General features: G+C 44.2%; 1 protein-coding gene across 1 annotated transcript in view; it reads left to right on the top strand.

Moving 5' to 3' along the window:
• The first annotated feature begins 399 nt into the window (after nucleotides 1-399).
• Nucleotides 400-21168, top strand: part of NUSAP1 (nucleolar and spindle associated protein 1) — a 34936-nt gene continuing 14167 nt past the window's right edge. Inside the window, exons 1-7 of the mRNA XM_068253345.1 lie at nucleotides 400-651; nucleotides 6123-6191; nucleotides 8157-8402; nucleotides 12015-12147; nucleotides 15527-15619; nucleotides 17406-17518; nucleotides 20826-20888. Coding sequence (XP_068109446.1) covers nucleotides 535-651; nucleotides 6123-6191; nucleotides 8157-8402; nucleotides 12015-12147; nucleotides 15527-15619; nucleotides 17406-17518; nucleotides 20826-20888 — 834 coding nt within the window. The 5' untranslated portion in view covers nucleotides 400-534. The remainder of the gene's footprint in view (nucleotides 652-6122; nucleotides 6192-8156; nucleotides 8403-12014; nucleotides 12148-15526; nucleotides 15620-17405; nucleotides 17519-20825; nucleotides 20889-21168) is intronic.

Genomic DNA, 21168 nt, shown 5'->3' with positions numbered 1-21168 from the left:
TGCAGGAGGATTATATTGCCTTTCAATCACACTGTCTGCAAAGTTACTGAGCTGTGCTGAGCCAAAAGCTTCCCATGTGATCACTGTGCAGCACTACGGAACAGACAGCCTGTAATGAGCAGCACCTTATAGCCAGTATGTGTGCTCTACACATATCTGGCAGTGGCACCCATGTCCCCTCTCTCTCATCTACCTGTCTCCCTGCAAGGCTGGCTCCTCTCCAACTCAGCAATCCATCCCTGCTCTGCTTCCCGAACCCCGCTGCCCGCTGAGAGGGGGCGTGTCGCTCCTGGCCCCGCCCCTTTTGCGATCCGAATCACTCATTTTGATGATTCGGATGATCGACTCATAAAATAGATTCGGATCAAAGATCCGAATCGTTCATGATCCGGACAACACTACTGTCCAGTAGGAAGCGCGAATGACTGGCTTTGAATGAAAGCCGTTAGTAGGCGCGCAGTTTGAAGTCTTCCCCAGTATCGGAATATTGTTGTGCTCCGTATTCGCTGCTCCGGTAACTGATAATAAAGCGTGATGGAGGCGCGGTCTGTGAAGGAGCTGGAGGCGCGGTCTGTGAAGGAGCTGGAAGCGCTGAAGTACCCGGAGCTGCGGAAACTGGCCAAGCAAGCTGGGGTGAAGGCGAATCTCAAGGTGGGAGAGAGAGAGATGAGATCTGTCATGTGTGTGTCAGTCTGATGGGCGGGTCCTCTGCTTGTCCCTCATAGTCCAGTTGTCTTTTGTGTTTACTAATGACAATGGTCCCATAATGTGAGGACAAAACCATATTGTGGACTCTAGTAAGACAATCGCTTTTACAGCAAATTATTTTAGCAGTTAATCTGTCACGTTAGAAATGGCAGGCTTGGGTTGATATACATACTCTGGTGTTAAGTAGAGATGGGAAGTTCGGATCTTTTCAATGATCCGGATGATTCGAATCGGATCATTGAAAAGATCCGGATCTTTGATCCGAATCTCGGATCATTTTACTACCGAAGCATTCGGGGTGAGATGACTAGCAGGACAGGTCTTTCCGTGCTGTGGACAGGAGAAGGGGAGGGGGTGGACACACAGAGAGAAGGGGAGAAGATGGACAGAGGGCAGGGAGTGGACAGAGAAGGGAGGAGGGACGAGCAGAGGGCAGAAAGGTTTGTGCACACAATACCCACATGCTGCAATCATATGCTTTACATGTATTTATTTCACCTATATGCTCATCTGTGTACTTTCCATGCAAACGTCACACAGTGAAGGAAAGCATTCCCAGAAGATAAGTGCAGCTGTTTAGTGCCGAGTGGAGGAGGATCATTTTGCCTTTCAATCACAGTGCCTGCAAAGTTACTGAGCTGTGCTGAGCCAAAAGCTTCAAATGTGATCACTGTGTGCACAACTACGGAACAGCCAGCCTATAATGAGCAGCACGTTATAGCCAGTATGTGTGCTCTACACATATCTGGCAGTGGCACCGATGTCCCCTCTCTCTGCTACCTGCTGTCCCTGCAAGGCTGCCTCCCATCCAACAGAGCGATCCATCTCAGCTCTGCTTCCAGGACCCCGCTGCCCGCTGAGAGGGGGCGTGTCGCTCCTGGCCCCGCCCCTTTTGCGATCCGAATCGTTCATTTTGATGATTCGGATGATCGACTCATTAAATAGATTCGGATCAAAGATCCGAATCGTTCATGATCCGGACAACACTAGTGTTAAGTTACGGTTAACTTTTTGTATCATGAGTATATGGTTCACACGGACGCTTGGTGGCTTTTACTGCCAAGCGTTTAGGACTCGTCGGCTAAACACTCCCATTCGAGTAAATAGGAGCGTTTAGCATGGCACAGTTATTGGCGATTGTGCAAACGCGATGTTCTGATCCCGATTTAACGTTGTTTCAGCCGGCCCTAGAAGCCGCATGCAGCTTCTAGGGTCGCTTAGTCGCCGTGTCTTTATGTCCCCTTGAGGGGATGAGAAATGCCGACCTGACGGGAAGTTGATGATCGCCTTACCGTTGCCCCCCCCCCCAAACAAAAAGTCACAGGACGACGTGGCTTCCGCCTGCCGTCTGTGTGAACCAGCCAATTGGAGAAAAAAAAAATTACGTATAGAGTTCTCAAGCCCTTTCTGCACCATATGTGCTTTTGTCTGTGATTGGACAGAGCATTTTTTTTTTCTTACAGTAGCCAATGAATTTCAAAGTCTGTGTGATGTTGCACAATGGCGACAAGTGTGTTCGTTCACAAGTCTGCAATTTTTTTGTGCTACGATATGTGCACGTTTACCGCATCCGGACCTTGATGATTGCAATCTATGCCCTTTTTTGATCCTGTTATACCTTCAATCATTCCGCTGATCGCGTCACTCTCTCGCCGCCGCAGATCTATTGGCTTACCTTGATGGACAGCGTCAGGAGCCAATTAAAGTGGCTCCTGACCTCCTCACACAGCTCTGCCATCATAGTGACGGCAGAGACGGGGGGCCTACGCGGATGGAGGAATGGCAGGTATGTACGGCAATTCGTCTTTGGTACCAGCAGTCTGGTCCCTAAAGAGAACCTGTACTGAACAAATGACCCCTGGAGTATACTTGCCTCGGGAGAGGGAAGCCTCTGGATCAGATTAAGGGTTCCCCAATCCTCCTCAGTCCCACAGTGGTCTTGCTGTGCTCCTCGTAAGCCACAGCTGACAATTTGTCAGGCTGTGGCTGGCTGTAGCGCCTGCAATATTTACCTTCCCCAGCGCAGGTGCAGTACAGCGCTCGGATCAGGCGGAAATAGTCAATCCCAGTCAGGTCTTCTCTATTGCGCAGGCGACTTGAGCAGTAGAGCGGACCCGACAGGGATTGGCTACTTCTGCCAGACCCGAGCCGAAAGCCGCTGCTGCGCCTGCGCTGGAGCCGGGGAAGGTAAATATTTACATGCCCGCTGTTCGGAGTGGCCTAGAGAGACCACTGTAGGATGGGGGAAGCCTCAATCGGATCTAGAGGCTTTCCCCTCCCCAGGTAAGTACCTCCCAGGGGCCCTTTTTTCTCATTATAGGTCAGTGATGGCTAACCTTGACACTCCAGCTATGGTAAAACTACAAGTCCCATGAGGCATTGCAGTACTCTGACAGCTTTAGCAAGTACTTTTTTACGCGTTACTGGTGCAATGCATAACCATTTACACATTGCACCTGTAACGTGTAAAAATTTACTTGTTAATGTCCGCGATGGCTTCCTGCACCAGCGGGAATGCGTAAAAAGGTACGCCCAGTCGGCAAAAACGAAACTAGCTGGCAGCGGGGGACCTGAGGAGCCATGAGTGACTGCGAGGGCACAGGATGGCTGCAGGGTGCTGGTAGATGCCCCAGGTGAGTGAAACTCATGGGGGTTTTTTGAGTTAAGGTTCCCTTTAAAAAAGTATGACATTTTTTATCTAACAGGAAGAGAGCTGTGCAGTTGCTAATCTGGATAAGAAACAGTGTATCTAGTAAAGCAGAACTCTGGTTACTAAGTTTAAATGTAACCTGTGGTGAGGAAACATGCTTGTCTCTCCAGCGAGCGTCCCCTTGGTTCCTGGACGTCCGCCTTCATGGACTGGGATGCTATTGTATCTTTGCCAGAGATCTTCAACTACCACAGCTAAAGCATGGTACACACATGGATTTATGATTGGCCTATCTTGCCTCTTCCACTTTACAGCTGCTGCTCAGACCGCATACACTCCTGGCTAGTGGGTATCTTGGTGAATTCACCCTGCCCCCACTCCATATTCTACTGAAACTTTTGGCAGCTTGTTGTTAAGAATAGGAATTTCTCCATGCAGTCAAATTTCATGTAAATGTTAATCCCTTGAACTTGGATCAATAAATATTGGCAGGCAGTTATTCTGAGTGTTCCATTATCAGGCTGCATATAAATTATATGACATTTGAATGCAAGGAGAAATGATTTGCATCTCCTTGATCATTCCTAGTCAAGAACATCACGCCTTACAAAAAGAGACCTTGCATGGTCTTGAAACGTTGGCACTGTTTCACTCAGCATAATACAGTTAAGGCCCTTGGCACACTGCGTCGCACCGCAGTACTCTTCCCAGCTTCAAGGGCCATGCAAGTTTATGGAGACTTGTGCTGTTCACGTGGTGCGGCGAAAGTGCCCAAATCGCTGCAATCTCAATGCAAAGTCTGCAGCGTGTTATAGCATGATCCGTGCCTACCGCACGGATTATGCATTAAAGCAAGTCAATGGGCGATGCAGTGTTCTCCCCAGAATTTTTTTTCCAGCCGGGTGGCATGAAAAAGTAGCCGGGTGAGGAGAGTTGAAAATGCAGGGCAACTCTGCTTACAGCATAGGAGGAGGTGAGCCGATAACAGCCGGGTGGAGCACCCGGCTAAAAGAGCCTGGGGAGAACACTGCAGTGTGCACGACTAGAAAGCATTTGCGGACTGACGGAAATCTGGACCGACGCATCGCAAACTTCCAGTGTAAAACCGGCCTCGAAAGCCTGAAGCAAGGAAACTTGCTTCAGGTTAAATATTCATCTATGTAGAGGGAAGTTTCTGGATCCAATTCCTCCACTGCCCCTTGTTCAAATTACACGCCTTCTGGACTCACACGTATGCAGTACGAATCTGCAGTACTGGTGAACGCGAGTGCTTCCAAACAAGACATATTTGACCTAATGGTTAAATAATTTCAATGGGGGGGGGGGGCAACATGGTCAGGGAGAGAGGACCAGGAAGGTTCTATGGGATTCAGACCTTTCCCTGTACATAGGTAGGTTTATCTGAATACAATTAAAGGAGGTGTCGGCATATACTTACAGCAACCCTGCAGTGAGGAAAAAAAAAAGATACTGACCTAGAACAGTTGTGTCGCATGGTTCATTTATCCACATTCCACCTGTAATGTTAAGTAGCCACCCCCCAATGCTACTAGTATGCATTGAGGGCAATGTCTGCTGGAACACATTCAAAACAAAAAGTTACATACTTTAGTGGGAAGTGTCTGGATGGTCCAGAGACTTCCCGGATTGTGTTGCAGCCAAACGATCCAGGACAGGGACCCTCTACACCTATCTGACTCCGCACGCATCGAATATGTTTCTTCTGGCTGTGGATGAGCACATGTAAGGTCCGCGCATGCCCAGTAGAATGAAGTCGCTCGTGCACAGGTTTTTTTTTTTTTTTTTTTTTTGCATCCTCTGTGCACAAGTGCTTCGTTCTACTGGGCATGTGAGGACCTTCTTGCGCTTGCCCAGTGTAGATGTGTCTGTCCACGGTTTGGAAAGCGACCTGAAGAAACCCACCGAGTAGCACATGCTCTGTCCACGTGTGCTTCTGTCTGGCTGTGCACAGAGCCACTGCTGGGAGTGTACCCAGTGACAATGGCACGCTGGGGTTTGCATCTGGATCATCTTCTGTGTCGAGACAGCCCATTGTGCCATTGCAATGGCCCGCTGTCCCACAGTGATTTGGGAGTTCATGGTTTTCAGCAGGAACAGGCTTTGCAATATATAGATGAATATAATGAAAACAAGGTTTTTTTTTTTTCATCATTCTACAAGAGGATTTTTCTTTTGAAAGCAAACTTGTGACTTCTGGTAAAAAGTATAAAGTAAAAGTTAAAAACTTACCTCAGTAGAGGTAGGCCTCTGGCTCCTCCATCCTCCCCAAGACTACTGCCTCTGCCCAGGACCCTGTGAAGGGCAGTTTCCGTCCGTGAAAGAGCCAGGCTGCACAATGTGGGCCTTATTGGGCCTGTGGAGTGCAGCCGCACTCATACTTGACAGGAGCCCGGCCATGCAAACCTATTCGACAAGCCCTTGTCGCATAGCTTCTGAGAATCCCAGCACTGGAATGGGGAGCTCAAGGGGGACAGGAGAATCTTCTCTTTTTTTCTGAGGTGAGTATCCAACTTGGGCACTTTTCTCCCTACAGCTACACTTTAAAATAAGGGAAATGGCACATCAGAACGTTCAGCAATGCTTCAACAATGAAACCTTTCATATTCCATTTGTGGCAAGCTTCTTTTACTCGGGCAGGGACAAGCATTGTTGTACATGGACCTTTTACCTTTATTGTGTATGAAAAATAGCAGTTCTCTGCAAGCTTCTAAGACCTTATATTTTTATTGTATTTAATTCAAAGGCGGATCGACTTCTGAAAGCTTTGAAAAAGCATTTTCATCCAACATCCTCGCCAGAGCATTTAAGTGACGTAAGTAGGAAAAATGATTTTTTTTTTTTTTTTTTTTTTTTTTTTGATCTGGACTTTTGAGAGAAAAAAAACATTTGTATCTGCATTGCATTGTGAGCACTTAACCATTTGACTGCCTTTTGATGAGATGGATCTTATCAAGGCTGTACCTGTCACTGACATTACCTATAGCAAAGTTGTTAGAGCTATAATGTGCACCCTCTGTTTAGGGCAGTGCTGGGAAAACTGTGTGCGCTGTAAATACTGCCCGCCAATAGGTGGCCTGATTTCTCTTCCCCTGCAGAGTCGAGAGGAGACGATAACAGTGGATTAAAACGCATCTGATCGCCTATTCCAGCACTGCGTCTCCATGGGAACAGGGTGGCACGTTCTGACAGCGTGGCACGGGACATCTTGTTGCCATGGAGACGCAACGCTGGAATCGGCGATCAGGTGAGTTTTTAACCTACTCCTATTGCCTTTGGACTCTGCAGGGAGGGAGGAGGGAAAGTATTTTAGGAATGCGGCCAGTGGTCAGCAGCATGCAGCCTGGGCTGCATAAAGTTTGCCCAGGCCTGGCTTATAGGGCGATTCAAGGGAAAAACCAACATTTTCAATGTGGGCATTCCTGAAAGCTCTTTCTCCCACATGCACAATATAATATGGTAGGACATTAGATTATAACTATGGTAGAGATTAGATTGTGAGCTCCTTTGAGGACAGTCAGGGACATGACTATGTACTCTGTAAAGTACTGCAGAAGATCTCAGTGCTATATAAATACATAATATGGTAGGACATTAAATTATGACTGGTAGAGATTAGATTGCGAGCTCATATGAGTACAGTCAGTGGCATGACTATGTACTCTGTAAAGTGATGTAGAAGATGAGACAGTAGAGTGGGGAGAAAAGATATAGAGGGGGTGGGGGGGGGAGGAGTAAGAGATAGAAAAGGGGAAGAGACGTGGGGGGAGACAGGAATGGGGGAGTCGAGTTCCCCAGAGCTGCTCCATGCTCTGTACACGTGCTGCTGCCACATCCAAAGTCAACTACCCAGGAAAGAATGGGGACTGGGCACCACAGTGCAGGCAACAGCATGGTGCTCTGAGCTGCAGGATGCCTGCACTGCAGACATTCTGATGTATCAACTTCTGCCTGTCTGCCGACACTACATCGGTCTGAGGTGGAATTCTAGGCAGAAGTAATGACCCCCACCCCCTTAAGCTTGCCTATATGATTAAAGAGAATCTGTAACTATAAAAAATTCCCCTGGGTGTTACTCGCCTCTGGAGGGTGAAACCTCTGGATCCTAATGAGGCTTTCCCCATCCTCCTGTGTCCCGCGGTGGTCTTTCGCTGCTGCTCCAAACAGCGGGGATGTAAATATTTACCTTCCCGACTCCAGTGCAGGCCCAGTAGCGGCTCTCTGCTCCGAAATAGGCGAAAATAGCCAATCGCAGCCGGGTCCGCTCTACTGCGCAGATGCAAGTCGCCTGCACAGTAGAGGACCCGTCTGAGATCGACTATTTACTAGCGGAAAGCTGCAACAGTGCCTCTGCTGGAACAGGGAAAGGTAAATATTGCACAGCCTGACAAATTGTCGGCTGTGCATTCAGTGGGCTGCAGTGAGACCACCGTGGGACAAAGGAAACCCCCCCCCCCCCCCCCCCCCCCCCGGGGAACTTTTTTCATTAGTCTCTTGACTTTAAGGCAGCTTTGCAGCAAATCAATTGCCTTTTGAATTACGCAATGTGCTGCAGCTGCCTACCTTCCTCCTCCTCTCCCTGCTGGATGGCTGAAACAAGAGTAGATGAAGCATGAAGTTTTATGCATGCACGTATCCATGATCTGTAGCTGCACATACCCCGAGTGCTTAATAATACACACAATACATTCTCTTACCTCACATTGAACAAATATGTTAATGTCCTCTTAAAGCCATAATAATATATGTGCATATTCATATAGTATTTCCTTGCATGTAGGACTCGGATAACAACTGTACTCTAAGTGATAAAGATGAACTGCAGAGCAGTCAAGATAATGTAGAAACAACTTCTGTGAGTAGTGTTCCTCAAAAACGTGGACGTGGTAAGCAGAAGGTCCAAAGGAAGTCCATTGTTACCAAGAAGAGTCCTAAGAATAAAGAAACTGATCAAGAAATTCAGACTAGTCCTAAGCATAAAGAAGCTGATCAAGAAATTCAGACACCTAAGAGTGAACCAGTTCAGGTAAACTCTCTTATAATTGTGTTTTTTATTAATTCAGTTCTAAAACATTTTAAAGGATACTTAAGTCCTTTTAAAAATTCAAAAACTGGGAGCAGGCATGTGTAGGAGGCTCTCCTGATGCCCACTGCTCCCCCCCCCCCCCCATTCTCCTCTGTTGCCTAATGTCCCCCCAAACCTACATCCAGGTTGGGAAGGTTGGTGCGCTGTGCAGTACATAGTTTGGGCGTAGTGTGCAGACCGCTCCTGCCACGCATCACCGGGCAGTGCCTGCACAATGCGCACTGACCCAGAAGTAGTTTTGGGGGGAACATTAGGCCTTAACAGAGGGGGACAGGGGGAGCGGTGGGCAGGAGGAGAGCCTCCTACACGTCTGCTTCCCCCATTTTAAATGTTTAAAAGGGCTAAGGTATCTTTTAAGAAGAGAGTACACGCATAGTATGTGTCTAATGTGTGTTTTTTTTCAAACCGCATCCCCATAATAGGAGTAGTCTTCCAGTTTCTCCTGATGAGCTGTTAATCTGCCAGAGTTGCTGGGAGACGTTAACCCCTTGTCTTGCAGTCTAGTCTTGCGTAACTTCTGGAGCATATTCTGTATCGCTGCAGTCACATACATGCCTCACTGATGAGAATCTTAACTTCTGCATTGGACATACGGTATTGCTATTAGTCACCCACAGAAGAGATATTAATGCAGTTCAGAATTTAAGTGAGGTCCAAGGGAATAAAAACCTCAGATTTACCCTGAATTTGCCTTTATAATGCAATTAAAGGCGCACCATGGTCTAAACTAAAAAATGGAAAAAAAATATGTACTCATACATGTAAAATGTACATTTGTCCCAGAATAAATGAACTATCATCTTTTTATATTTCCTATGTAGATGTCACTTACACTAGGTATTATAATCTACCAACTCTGAACCTACAAATTTTGGACTAGTCCATCTCCTCATGGGGGATTATAATATACATTCTGTGTAGCTGTCGCTCAGTGTGTAACATATACAGTGGGTTTACTCTGGGACAAATGTATGTGTACATATGCATTTTAAAGTTTTTGCCATAGTGCCGCTTTTAAGCTGAGTAACACGCTTTTGAAGTGCTGGATCAAGTGCTAGATCCAGATGGCTGAGCAGGATAGGGGAAGCCTCTTTAAAGAGAACCTGAGGCAGCATGAAAATAAAAAAAACAAAACCTACTACCTGCTCCACGCCGCCTCCCGGATGCATCTGTGCCGATCTCCGTGGCCCCGGTCATCCTCCACAGACAGTAAGACTCTTCTATAACTACTTTGCAATACATAATTATGTCCACCTGTAGAAATCTCATGGGGTGTATGAAAGACATTGTAAACCCAGTGTTCTCCCCAGGCTCTTTTAGCCGGGTGCTCCACCCGGCTAGTTTTGGTGACCACCCGGCTGTTATCAGCTCACCTCCTCCTATGCTGTAAGCAAAGTTGCACACAGACGCACTGACCCTGCATTCTCTCATCTCGCCCCACCCGGCTACTTTTTCATGCCACCTGGCTGGAAAAAATTTCTGGGGAGAGCACTGTAAACCATTTAGAGCAGCCCTAGCAGTGATATCCTAGTCTACACCCGCTAAAGCAGGGAAAAGAAATACTGTATTAGATTCACTTTCCAGAAAGTAAGCAAGCAGGAAAATGAACATGTCTTGTGTAAGCTCAAAAGATAGTGCCAAAGCTTATTTTAGCAAGGAAGACGAGAAACCAACTAGGTTTAAATTCCCAGCAGATGAAACTGTAGAATTACAGTTTTATGTCCCTTTAGAAACTCGGCATCATAAGCCAGAGACTTGTCATTCTCTGATAAATTATATAGTGGGATGGAGGAGGCAGATATATAATTTATTTATTTTTTATGCATAAATCCACTAAACTTCAGGGAAAATCTTGTATTAAGAGGGCTTAAGTGTAGGTTCCTGTTTTCTGAAAAGGACATTAATCACTGGAGTAAATGCCCAAAATTAGTAGCCCTCTTCTTCCACTGAATTGTCATTTGAAAATCTGCCATATTTAAAGGATCGTTCAGGTTTAAAAAAACAAACAGACCAGCAGCTGCAACTACTTCTGTTGCCGGAATGCGTACTACTTGTGTACAGCAAGTTCGAGAGCTTATTGCACATGATTCTTCCGAGGAAGAAGTACTTGTTGTTTTTGCCACTCAGCAAAGCTGAGGCCGTTTTCAGAATGCAGGAAATTGTATTGCCCACACTTCTTATTCTTCCAGTAACAAAACAGGATGGTGAACTCTGAATGTCGAGTAATTTTGGTCTTGCTTTAAGGGGGCCTAAAGTGTGAGGAATATTAAGGCTTATGTATCTTTCCTTTTATAAACCATACAAATTGTCTGGCTGTCCTGCTGATCCTCTGTCCCTTATACTTTAAGCCACAATCCTTGAACAAGCATGTAGATCCGATGTTTCTGACAAGATTAGCTACATGCTTGTTTCAGGTGTGCGGTTTAGACTTCTGATTCCAGAATGATCAGCAGGACAGCAACACCATTTGCATTGTTTAAAAGGAAATATGGCAGCCTCCATATACTGCTTGATTTAGGATCCAATTAAAAGGGTAAAAAAAGGCTATTTATTTTTCCTTTAAACTTTACTTAAATTAGAAAACGTGGCCGTTCATCTGTGAATACGCTTACAAGAGGACTCCAAATGATGTATCATATGTGCTTATAGAGCTATGGGGGACAGACATTCCGAACCTTTATATCTAAAAGCTCATTCCACAAGAGCTTCCTGGGCCTGTACAGCTCACATTCCGGGGAATATCTGAAGAACTTTGACATAGATGAGCTGAAAGAATTTAAGAAATTATGAACCTCCTGATGGGAGGAAATCAGGCCTTTGGGAGAAAATACTGCAGGCAGTGATTCTTGCTTATTGTATCTCATTGCGTGCCTGTCCTTGTTTGGTTATTGGGAAAACAAGAGAAGGCACACCTGGTAATGATTTTAGTAACAGTACAGATAAATCACTCATCCATGTTTCAGATTGTATATAACTTTGTATGTAACTTTTTGTTGTTGTGTACTTAGTAAGTATAGTGACTCCCAATTTAATTTTTTTTTTTTGGGGGGGGGGGGGGGGTGTTCTAATGTTTTCTCCTGTTCCCGGGAGGAATACCATCTCATAGTGTGTCCTGGAGGGTTACTGGTAATGTTACCAGGTGAGCTAACTCTCTTGTTTTGTTTCTGGACTTGGTTATGGAAGGGTTACAACCAAGGCTGTGGAGTTGGCACAAAAATCATCTGACCCCTCAGTTTATGAAGCCACTGACTCCACCAGGTACCCAATATTGCTCTGAGACTGACTCCTCGACTCCTTAGTCTAATTTTTACAAAGGCTATGAATTTGGATCAAAACTCATCCGACTCTTCAGTTTATGCCAACTGCCGACTCCAGGCACCCAAAATTGTTTCGAGTCCACAGCCCTGGTAACAACCTCTGTCAAGTGTGATACTGCTGCCTCTTACTACCTGTCCTAGTACACTTCTATTGCCAATAAGTAATTAATGATGGTTCTTTTGTGTTCTTAAACAATTGCAGTACTGTATGCCTCTATGCTCCTTGTAATTTAAGGAAACCGATGAACAAGCTAGAGAGAAAACTACCCAGCTTGGCTCAGCAAACCAGCAAAAGAAACGTAAGAGAACTGAAGATGACCTTCCAGCCCAGGCGACAGAAACTGCAGCAAATATTACAAAGAGCGAAAGTATGTTTTTTGTACTTTCTAAAAATAATTTTAAATCTTTTACTGCATACTGGGATTGTCAATTTTCTTGTATCATATGTATATTAGTAGATGTACTAGGCTTTTGATAGAACTTCTGTGATGAGAGAGTGAATACGTTTAAAGTGGCTGAACTTTACCATTTATTCTATGTTAGTCTTAGTCAGTCCAGACTCTGTGTATGTCTCTGCCTCTTTAAAAACACAATGTGTCGCTTTAACATGTGAGAGTGCCTAATGCTCACTGCACTCACCCCGCCTATCTGTGCCCACTTCCACCTGAAGCCACGCCCCCGCATGTGTTAGGGCTGGTTCAGACGGACGTTTGGAGGCGTTGCGTTTGCTGGCGTCGCGTTCAGCAGCGTTCGTGTGCGTTTGGATGCGGTCGCGTTTTTTCTTCCCCTAGGGGGACATTAGCCGTCGCGGTTAACCTCCCCTGGAAGCTACATGTAGCTTCCAGGGGCTCCTTGAACGCCAGGGAAAATCGGGACCCAAACGCCGCGTTTGTGTAAACGCGCTTGAAAGCTTGGTACAAACGCTCCCATTCACTTGAATGGGAGCGTTTAACACCAAGCCCTGAACGCTGGCTGTAAACGCTCTGCAAACGTCCGTCTGAACCAGCCCTAAACCTCTGTAGGCAGTTCCTGATATCCTGCAGAATTTCAGTGGACATCAATGCTCTATAATCTTGCGTTATAGAGTAATTCTAGTAAAGCTTTTCCCACCTCACACTACCTTGAACAAGACCAATTTAGCCCTGTATCTCTCCAGCTGCTGGTGGAGAGACGGGTAGAGGGCGCACTTCTCATGCGTAGACTGGGGCCGACTGATGGAAGTGCGTGGACCCAGTTCTTGAAGCTGCGGGCAACGAAGGACGGCGGCGTGGGAGCGATCCGAGCGGATGGGGCTGGAGGAAGCCCCAGGTATGTATACTTTTTTTTTTTTTTTTTTTTTTTCATTCAGCTCTGAGTCCCTTTAACGGATACTATTAATTTTACCCCATTGTATAGCATATGACTAGCATTATAGGGACCTTTTTACTTGGACTGCAGACCATGTGAGAATAGAAATAGTTGTGTATTATTTAGATATACTACGTTCTCTCAGAATAGGAATGTGATTTGGTGTGAGCTGTCCTATATTTACAGGTTGAAGTAAAACTCCAAAGTAAATGAAAAAAATTGATGTAGGAGTTCTATAGTATCTCATTTTGCCCATATTTCTTCTAAAAGCCTCAGCTTAGGACGGGATTGTCACCATAAAAATCAAATTTCAACAGCAACTGGTCTGAGTGTATGAAGTGATAAAGATGCTAATCCTGCAATCAAAACTTGCAAAACTTTTTCTGCTGTTATGGTTTGGAGTTATCACATACCTTAGGAGCACTGGCCCTTTAATTGGCATTGCCAAACCGTTGCATGCTGGTGGTCTTTTTATCTATAATATATTCCTCCTCCTTTTATTTCCCCCCTCCTAATGACATTAGGAAGTGCACTTCCTAGTATAGACCTCAATGAGGTTGTCTGAAGACTCTGGGAGGAGGGCAGGTAACGAATACACAATTCGCAAGAGTAGAGAAAAGTGTGAGGGAGGAAATGTCAGGAGGTCAAAGGTAACTAAGATGGAAACTGTCTAGAATAGGATTTTCTGCTTTTCCTTTATAACATTTACAGGAATCATAACGTGGACAGTGCAGTACGTCTGTTATGTTAGTAGAACTAGTATTTATCTAGTTATATACCGTATGTGTGTTTGTTTCTAGGTTAGCATGGGTATAACTTTATTCTTTAGGCTGGTTTCACAGTGGGATGTTACAGGCGCACGTTAGAGCAGCCTGTAACGCACCCCACAGCAATGAAAAATCAACGGGCTGTTCACAGTGCCCACGTTGCGAAACATTGTAACGCAGCACGTCCTGATAACGTACTGCATGCAGTACTAGACTGTTTGCACATGCTCAGTGGGGTTTTTTTATTTTGGGGGCGGAGAGGAGGCGGGGAGAGGCCGCTACGTAGCCCGGCACATGGCTACTTAATATTCACTGCACTTGCAGTGTTTTCTTCTTGGAGCGACCGCTGATTGGCTGGCGGGACCACGTGATGCGGAGAGCTCCGCTCATGTGGTCTCCGCAGTGCCTCCGACAGAGCAGGCGCACCAAGAGCTGCTTGTAACGCGGCTCTTGGTAGCGTCCTGCTCCAACACCACCAGGCGTTGTGTTAGGGGCACGTTATGCGACCTTAACGTCCCCTAAAATGCAACGTCCTGGTGTGAAACCAGCCTTAAAGTACACATGAACTGAGAGAGATCTGGAGACTAACATACGTGTTACCTTTTAAACCATACCAGTTGCCTGGCATTCCTGCCGATCTATTTGGCTGCGGTGGTGTCTGAATCACACACCTAAAAGAAGCCTGTGGCTAATCCAGTTAGAAACACCTGATTGGCATGCTTGTTCAGGGTCTATGGCTAAATATGTTGGAGGCAGAACATCAGCAGGATAGCTAGGCAATGTGCATTGTTTATAAGGAAATAAATATGGCCGCCTCCGTATCCATGTCAGTTCAGATGTGCTTTAAATTTAATTCCGCTTGGAATTGGACAAACAGATGCACTTTTCTGCTGATTTTAATTACTGTATATACTCGCGTATAAGCCTAATTTTTCAGCATAAAGAAAATGTGCTGAAACTATACCCCTCGGCGAGTCAGTGAAGCAAAACAGATGGTGGAGCAGGTTTTGTTAATGGCAGAGGAGCTTAAGGATTGTGCAGTAGTGATCCTACTCTTACCAGCTTTCACCCTGCTTGTGTCCGTGCTCTCATCCCCTGCAACATGGTGTGCAGAGTGTGCTGCTTAAGACTACATGTGTCCCCTGGCTTGTGGAGTGGAACGTGCAAGCAACGCGTCAGCAGTGCAATGATCGGGGATTCTTCCTGTGTGGTAATTGCTGCCTATCTATGACGCCATCTAGTGGCTTCTTGACACAGCTGTATGGTCCTGGGGCACAGCTGACTATGGGGAGGGAGGCTGACTTATACTGGGGGAACATCTGGCTACTGTGGAGGGGACTATACTAGGGAGGGGTCTTATACACGGGTCAATCACTTTTACCTGGTTTCTGAGGGAAAAGTGGGTACCTCAGCTTATACGTGGGTCGGCTTATATGCGAGTATATACGGTAGTCTATTTCCGGACTGCATGCAATTTATGAAACATTTGCACATAGGTTAGAATTATTTTCCCATTTGACCATCTCTACTTGCCAACCTTGCTGCAGGCAAGCATATGGGATGCAGACTTTGGAAGAGGAAAAATATATGCAAATAGCACAAGCTTCATATATGCATTCTTTGATTTAAACAGCAAGCAATCCAACTACTGCTGCTCCACCAGGTGGAAAGATACCAAGATACAAAGGACGCTTATCTAAGCCTGGATCAAAGCCCTCAACACCAAGTAAGTGACCATAAAAGTTTTGATTGAGCCACATAATGGTATCAGAAACCTAAAAGTGAAGTACTCTGTAATGTCCAGAGGACAATCTAATCAATACTAGAATGTAACTTAGAATATAACGCAGGTAGGTATATAGGCATATGTAGGCATATACCTTTGCCTTCTGAGACAAGCAGAAATATAAGCAAGTCTGGTGAGATGGTCTCTCATCCACTAGCACCAAGCTTTACTTATTCTGTAAAAACTATTCGCCATATATACAAGAAACACAAGCTTGCCACTGCATGGGCTGCTAACTAAAACGCTGATAAACCCTTTCTATACAAGACCAGTATAAATTTTGTCTTGGACAAAACAAACTAAAATATCAGTCCTTTTTTTTTTTTTTTTTTTTTTTTTTTTTTTTTTTAGAGATAGGAGGGATGCTATATTATATGTAAACAAGTAAGTTTTTTTTTTTCCCCATATGATGCTTGGTGAGGAGCTTATATCAATCTAGGATTGCATACACACCTGCTATAGAGTAAAACCATTAGGTGACATTTGATCTCTCCTGTGCATGAGGACTTGAAGTGACACTGAATAAAAAAAAATAAAAATAAAAAACTTATGATAAATTTTGTGGAGCACTGATGATTCATTTTTTTTTAACCATTGCATCACTCTGTAATATTGCAATTTACAAACTACGCTCTGTATTTTAAACTATGAAACAGAGTAGAGCTAATGACCCTTTGAACTTTTCTGCAGTAAAACCTTTAACAAGAGACAGGTTGAGATAAGTGCTTCAGAAAATAGCACTGTCGCTGACCAAGCTTGGTCGGAGAGCTCAGAGAAGCTCCTTTTTGCATAGATAAGTGAAGTTTCTTAACTTCTTCTGTACTGGAAACAATATGAGACTCGTATCTTTGCAACTAATGTTCTATTTCTTAGCTGTACTTCACATACAAATCATTATATCATAAGTTTATTTTCACTTCAGATCCCCTTTAAAGAGACTCTGAAGTCTCTAAAACAATGCGTTTTTTATTACAAAATCCACTTTAACGTAATAGTCCTACCTAAACCGCCGCGTCCCCGGCACTCTAATCTAACTATATCCCCCCCCCCCCCCAACTCGCCGGGGGGGGGGGGGCAATCCGGGCAGCGCTTCCGTGTGAGGCAGGGCTATGAGCTGCAGCCCTGCCTCACACGCGGCTGTCAGCGGCGGATCCCTGCCCCTTTTAGTCTTCCTTCACTGAGGGGGACGGGGGAGAGGCGGAGATCCGCCGCTGACAGACGCGTGGGAGGCAGGGCTGCAGCTCACAGCCCTGCCTCACACGGAAGCACTTAGGGCAGCAAAATCCACGACCAAAGTCGTAGACTTTGCAGGGGAGAGGGAAGGTCGCGTTAGGGGGGATTTACATAGCTTACAGCCGCGGGAATGCTGCGGTTTAGGTAGGGCTAATATGTTAGAGGACTTTGTTATAAAAATGGATTTTTTTTTAGAGACTTCAGAGTCTCTCTAATTAAATATTTGATGATTCCAATCTATAAAAAAAATTTTTTGATACCTTCTTGTGTATTTTGGCTCTTCATAGGGTCTGTTAGACTTTGTTTGTTTTGTGACCTATACTTTTTTTTATATGAAGCAGACTTGCCTATACTTCATTTTAGGATAATGTGCTGAGAAAGTTGTATTTTTTTCTTTTTTAATTTTTATTATATGCTTAACCTTGGTTTGGCTTGTGTATTAAAAAGTATTAAGCCTTTTAAGCATGCTGGTAATTATCTTCTTAATTTGTAGATTTTAAGAAACTACATGAGGCTCACTTCAAGAAGATGGAATCTATAGATAAGTACATGGAAAGAAAGCAGAAGCGCTTGGATGCATTGGGTAGTTCTATTCAAGAAGTTAAGGTATATAAGTAACATTTCTTCCTGGAATACAACTCGCAAATGCATCACATTCAAAATGTAATGTTAGCGCTTGCCGAAGTATGTTTAATGGTGTGACTAAGAACATTACTTATGTGGAAAAGGCCTTGACTACAGAGGATGTTAGAACATTTTATAGTTCCTATAGCCTAGCTGATTCCCTGCTTGTCTCTTATGCTGGGCATACACGGTAAGGTTTTATGCGCCGGATCGAGCCGCTGGCTCGATCCCGGCGCACTCCCGCCGGTGCCTGTATCGATCCCTGCTCGTCCCCGCGGGCGCTCCTTATCTTCTGCTCAATTCCCCGCTATTGTCCGCCCGCGGGGATCGAGCGGGGAGTCGATCCGGCGTGTCACCGGACCTGTCGGAAATTATCAATCGAGCCATCAGCGGCTCGATTGATAAAGAACAAATTTACAGTGTATGCCCAGCATTAAGGTACCATACAATTTTTTTAATATCTGTTCAATTTAAGAATTGCAATCAATTTTTCTGATTGTAACATTTCAAAAATATGACCAATGTACCACACACGCATGTTCAATGTTTCCCCAATTATGATAAAAAATGATTGAAAACTCTGACAAAATTTCTAGGGTGTGTATATTAATAAACTAACAATCCAACACACACCATACAATCTTTAGAAAGATTGAAGAAAAATATCTGGCATTCCGGATCGATAAAAATCAAAGAAAACGGGAAATCCGATTGGATTTTTCAGTCGAATGACTGAATTTTTTTGGGGGGAAGATACGATCGTTTTTATTGAATTGTCGTAAAATCTGATCATTTTATTGTATTGTGTGTGGCCATCTTTAGCCAGATGTCAAAGGAAAAAGGGAACAGATGTATAATGTAGTAGGAGGTTTATGTAACTGTTTGCATGGCGTATGTACTTTAAAGATTTGTTATGAAACCCTCTTATATTGTTGAAAGACCAGGATAAACCATGGGGTAGATGCTATTAGTGTGACCTGCAGTACTCTAGTAATGGTAGCATTGCTATGTTACCCTAGCAGGGCCAGAGTACTAGACTACCGCAGGTCATGGTAATAGTGTAACTCGCGGTACAAAGCTGGCGCTAGTAAGGGTAATATTGCTGAGTACTGTCTGCACACAGCAATATTACCGCAGCTTCATGCATCAACCACTTTTCTCTTACAAGGTAAAAATCCAGCAAAATCCTTTTATCAGTCATACCGTTCATCTTGTAGCTAAGGGCAGGTACCTGAGTCCAGGAAAAGCACTGAGCTACCTGGATTGGTGAATGAATGCTCATCATGATTCAGGCTCATCAAGCCTGAATGGCAAAAAAAGAAGTTGGAGGAAGAGTACTGCTCATTGTGAGCGTGAAACTTGCTGATTTGGTGAGGCAGGCATAAATGTGGGAGGGGATTTTTAGTGTACATCAGTTTTTTGTGTTTTTAGGGACCTTTTACAAACCCAATGTTATTTCTTCGATTGTGTTAGCAATTTTTACTGGATGCTAGGAACGCAAGAAGCATAGAAGAAATGCAGCATGCAGGACTATTGAGATCAGGCAAAATCAGATCGTTTTTTATTATAAATGGGTTCCTGTGATTTTTCATTTATTTTGCTGATGTCTTGCATGCGATTGGAAGACATAGCAAAATCACGTGTCTTATAAAACATTCCTTAAGCATGTTTCATGCTTTTGTATGGAGCCTTGTTCTGTCTGCAGCACACATTTTAGAGGCAGCTGCTTTTCTGTGTAGAGGCTATTGTTTGTGTGTCTATGCAGTTAAGACCATCTGTTGAAATTCTACTCAAACAATAGTTTACATAGATATGTAGTCTGTGCAGACGCCTGACTATAGGAACACACTTGGTAAAGGATGCAGTGGCCAGCCAGTTTTATCTTCTATATTTGTCTGCAGTCTAAAGACTTGTGCAAATGTTAGACTGAACTCAACCTAGGTATCCATTCAGGGCTGTCTGGGATGAGAATCTAGCGTGTGTGCAGGTGTCCCCAGAAGTTGAACTCCGACCAAATATTGACCTTTATCCCAATCAGTAGCTGATACCCCCTTTTACATGAGAAATCTATTCCTTTTCACAAACAGACCATCAGGGGGCGCTGTATGACTGATATTGTGGTGAAACCCCTTGCACAAGTAACCCCTCCCACAAGAAAAGTTTGAACTTTTGTGGGAAATGGCTGTTTACAGCTGTTTCCAACTGCCAAAACCCATGCAGCAGCTACATCACCTGGCAACAGTAACATGTTCACTGGAGTTCCTCTTTAAAGATCTGGTATGCTGACTTGTTATGCATTGCAGCAGCTTAGCGCACTATCCTCCTCCTCATCACCTTGTGCACCAGAGGCTGCTCCATTGTACCTTGCTCCATTGTCCCTCCTTCCAAGGAACATATCTATCTGAGCTTCTGGCCAGAACTCCCGCCCTAGGGATTAAGTGAACAATAGCAAATTGAAGGAAGCACACCATGAACCTGTGTCCACTTTATTCACATTCTGTGGTTTTTCTTTTATTTGAACCTTGTGGCTAGGATTTATCCAGTGCTCTCCGACTTTTCCCGTCAGTGACCATTGTCCGCATGCACACCGCTTATGCTGGTGTGTGCATGGTACATATGGATGTATTTTGGTAGCTACCTTGATGCACTATCTGTCCAAGGAGAGGACATTAGTATATGTGAATGCTTGCATGTTTGTACTATTCTATACTACAGAGCCAGAGACCTCTAAGCAGTATATGTGGTTACGCAAAAAACTTTATTCTTGCAACAAAGATCCGGCTTTTAACTTAGCTGTAGGTATAGCGTTTGTTCTTATATGAGTTGTGTGAATAAATTTGCTTGCAAGTGTGCTGAGGGTTAATTGACTTTACTTTTCTCATGTCTGCATACTACATGTTAACCATTATAATCCATTGCACCATGAAGTACAATTGACCCCTCCCTTGCATAGTGTGCAGTTCCATCTTAATGCTTTACATGTGGTTTTACAGTATCACATTTTAATAAAAAATCCCCATGGGTGACAGTTATAGTATAATATGGCCTTTCGCTCTGTAGTGCGCTAATCTGAAAGCAGTGTTGCATAAGTATCCATAAAATGCTCAAGGAAAAGTTAGAATCAGGTAAGTTGTTTTTTTTTTTTTGTTTGTTTGTTATAAATGTAATACAGAATGTATGGATTGTAAGAAATCTCATTGATTTGTGTGTAGATATTTTTAGATATTAATTGGAGAATTTTGCTAGCAGTCAAATTAGTTTTAAAATCTTGCCTTTTTTTTATATGAAGGCACTGGCCAAGACGTCCGACTTACTGACACAAGTTCAGAAGACTCCAGGCAGTACTTCAAAGGTAACCACAAATTTTAAGGTGGTCATATATTTTGTGTATTCGGTAGATATGTAACGCTGTGCACATGATCTTTAATTGCCATAGGTACCTGTAGCTTGATAGTTACCCCTGTAGTTTTAAAACTATGACTTTGTATATTTTGTTTTTAAAGAGGAACTTCAGCCTAAACAAACATACTTTCATTAAGTTACATTAGTAATGTTAATTAAAATAGGTAATATCATTTCTTACCCACCCTGTTTTAAAAGAACAGGCAAATGTTTGGGATTTCATGGGGGCA

Source organism: Hyperolius riggenbachi, chromosome 9 (assembly GCF_040937935.1).
Source record: "Hyperolius riggenbachi isolate aHypRig1 chromosome 9, aHypRig1.pri, whole genome shotgun sequence".
Lineage (NCBI taxonomy): Eukaryota > Metazoa > Chordata > Amphibia > Anura > Hyperoliidae > Hyperolius > Hyperolius riggenbachi.
The sequence above is the reverse complement of the archived record's forward strand: the minus strand, read 5'-3'. Positions and strand labels throughout refer to the sequence as shown.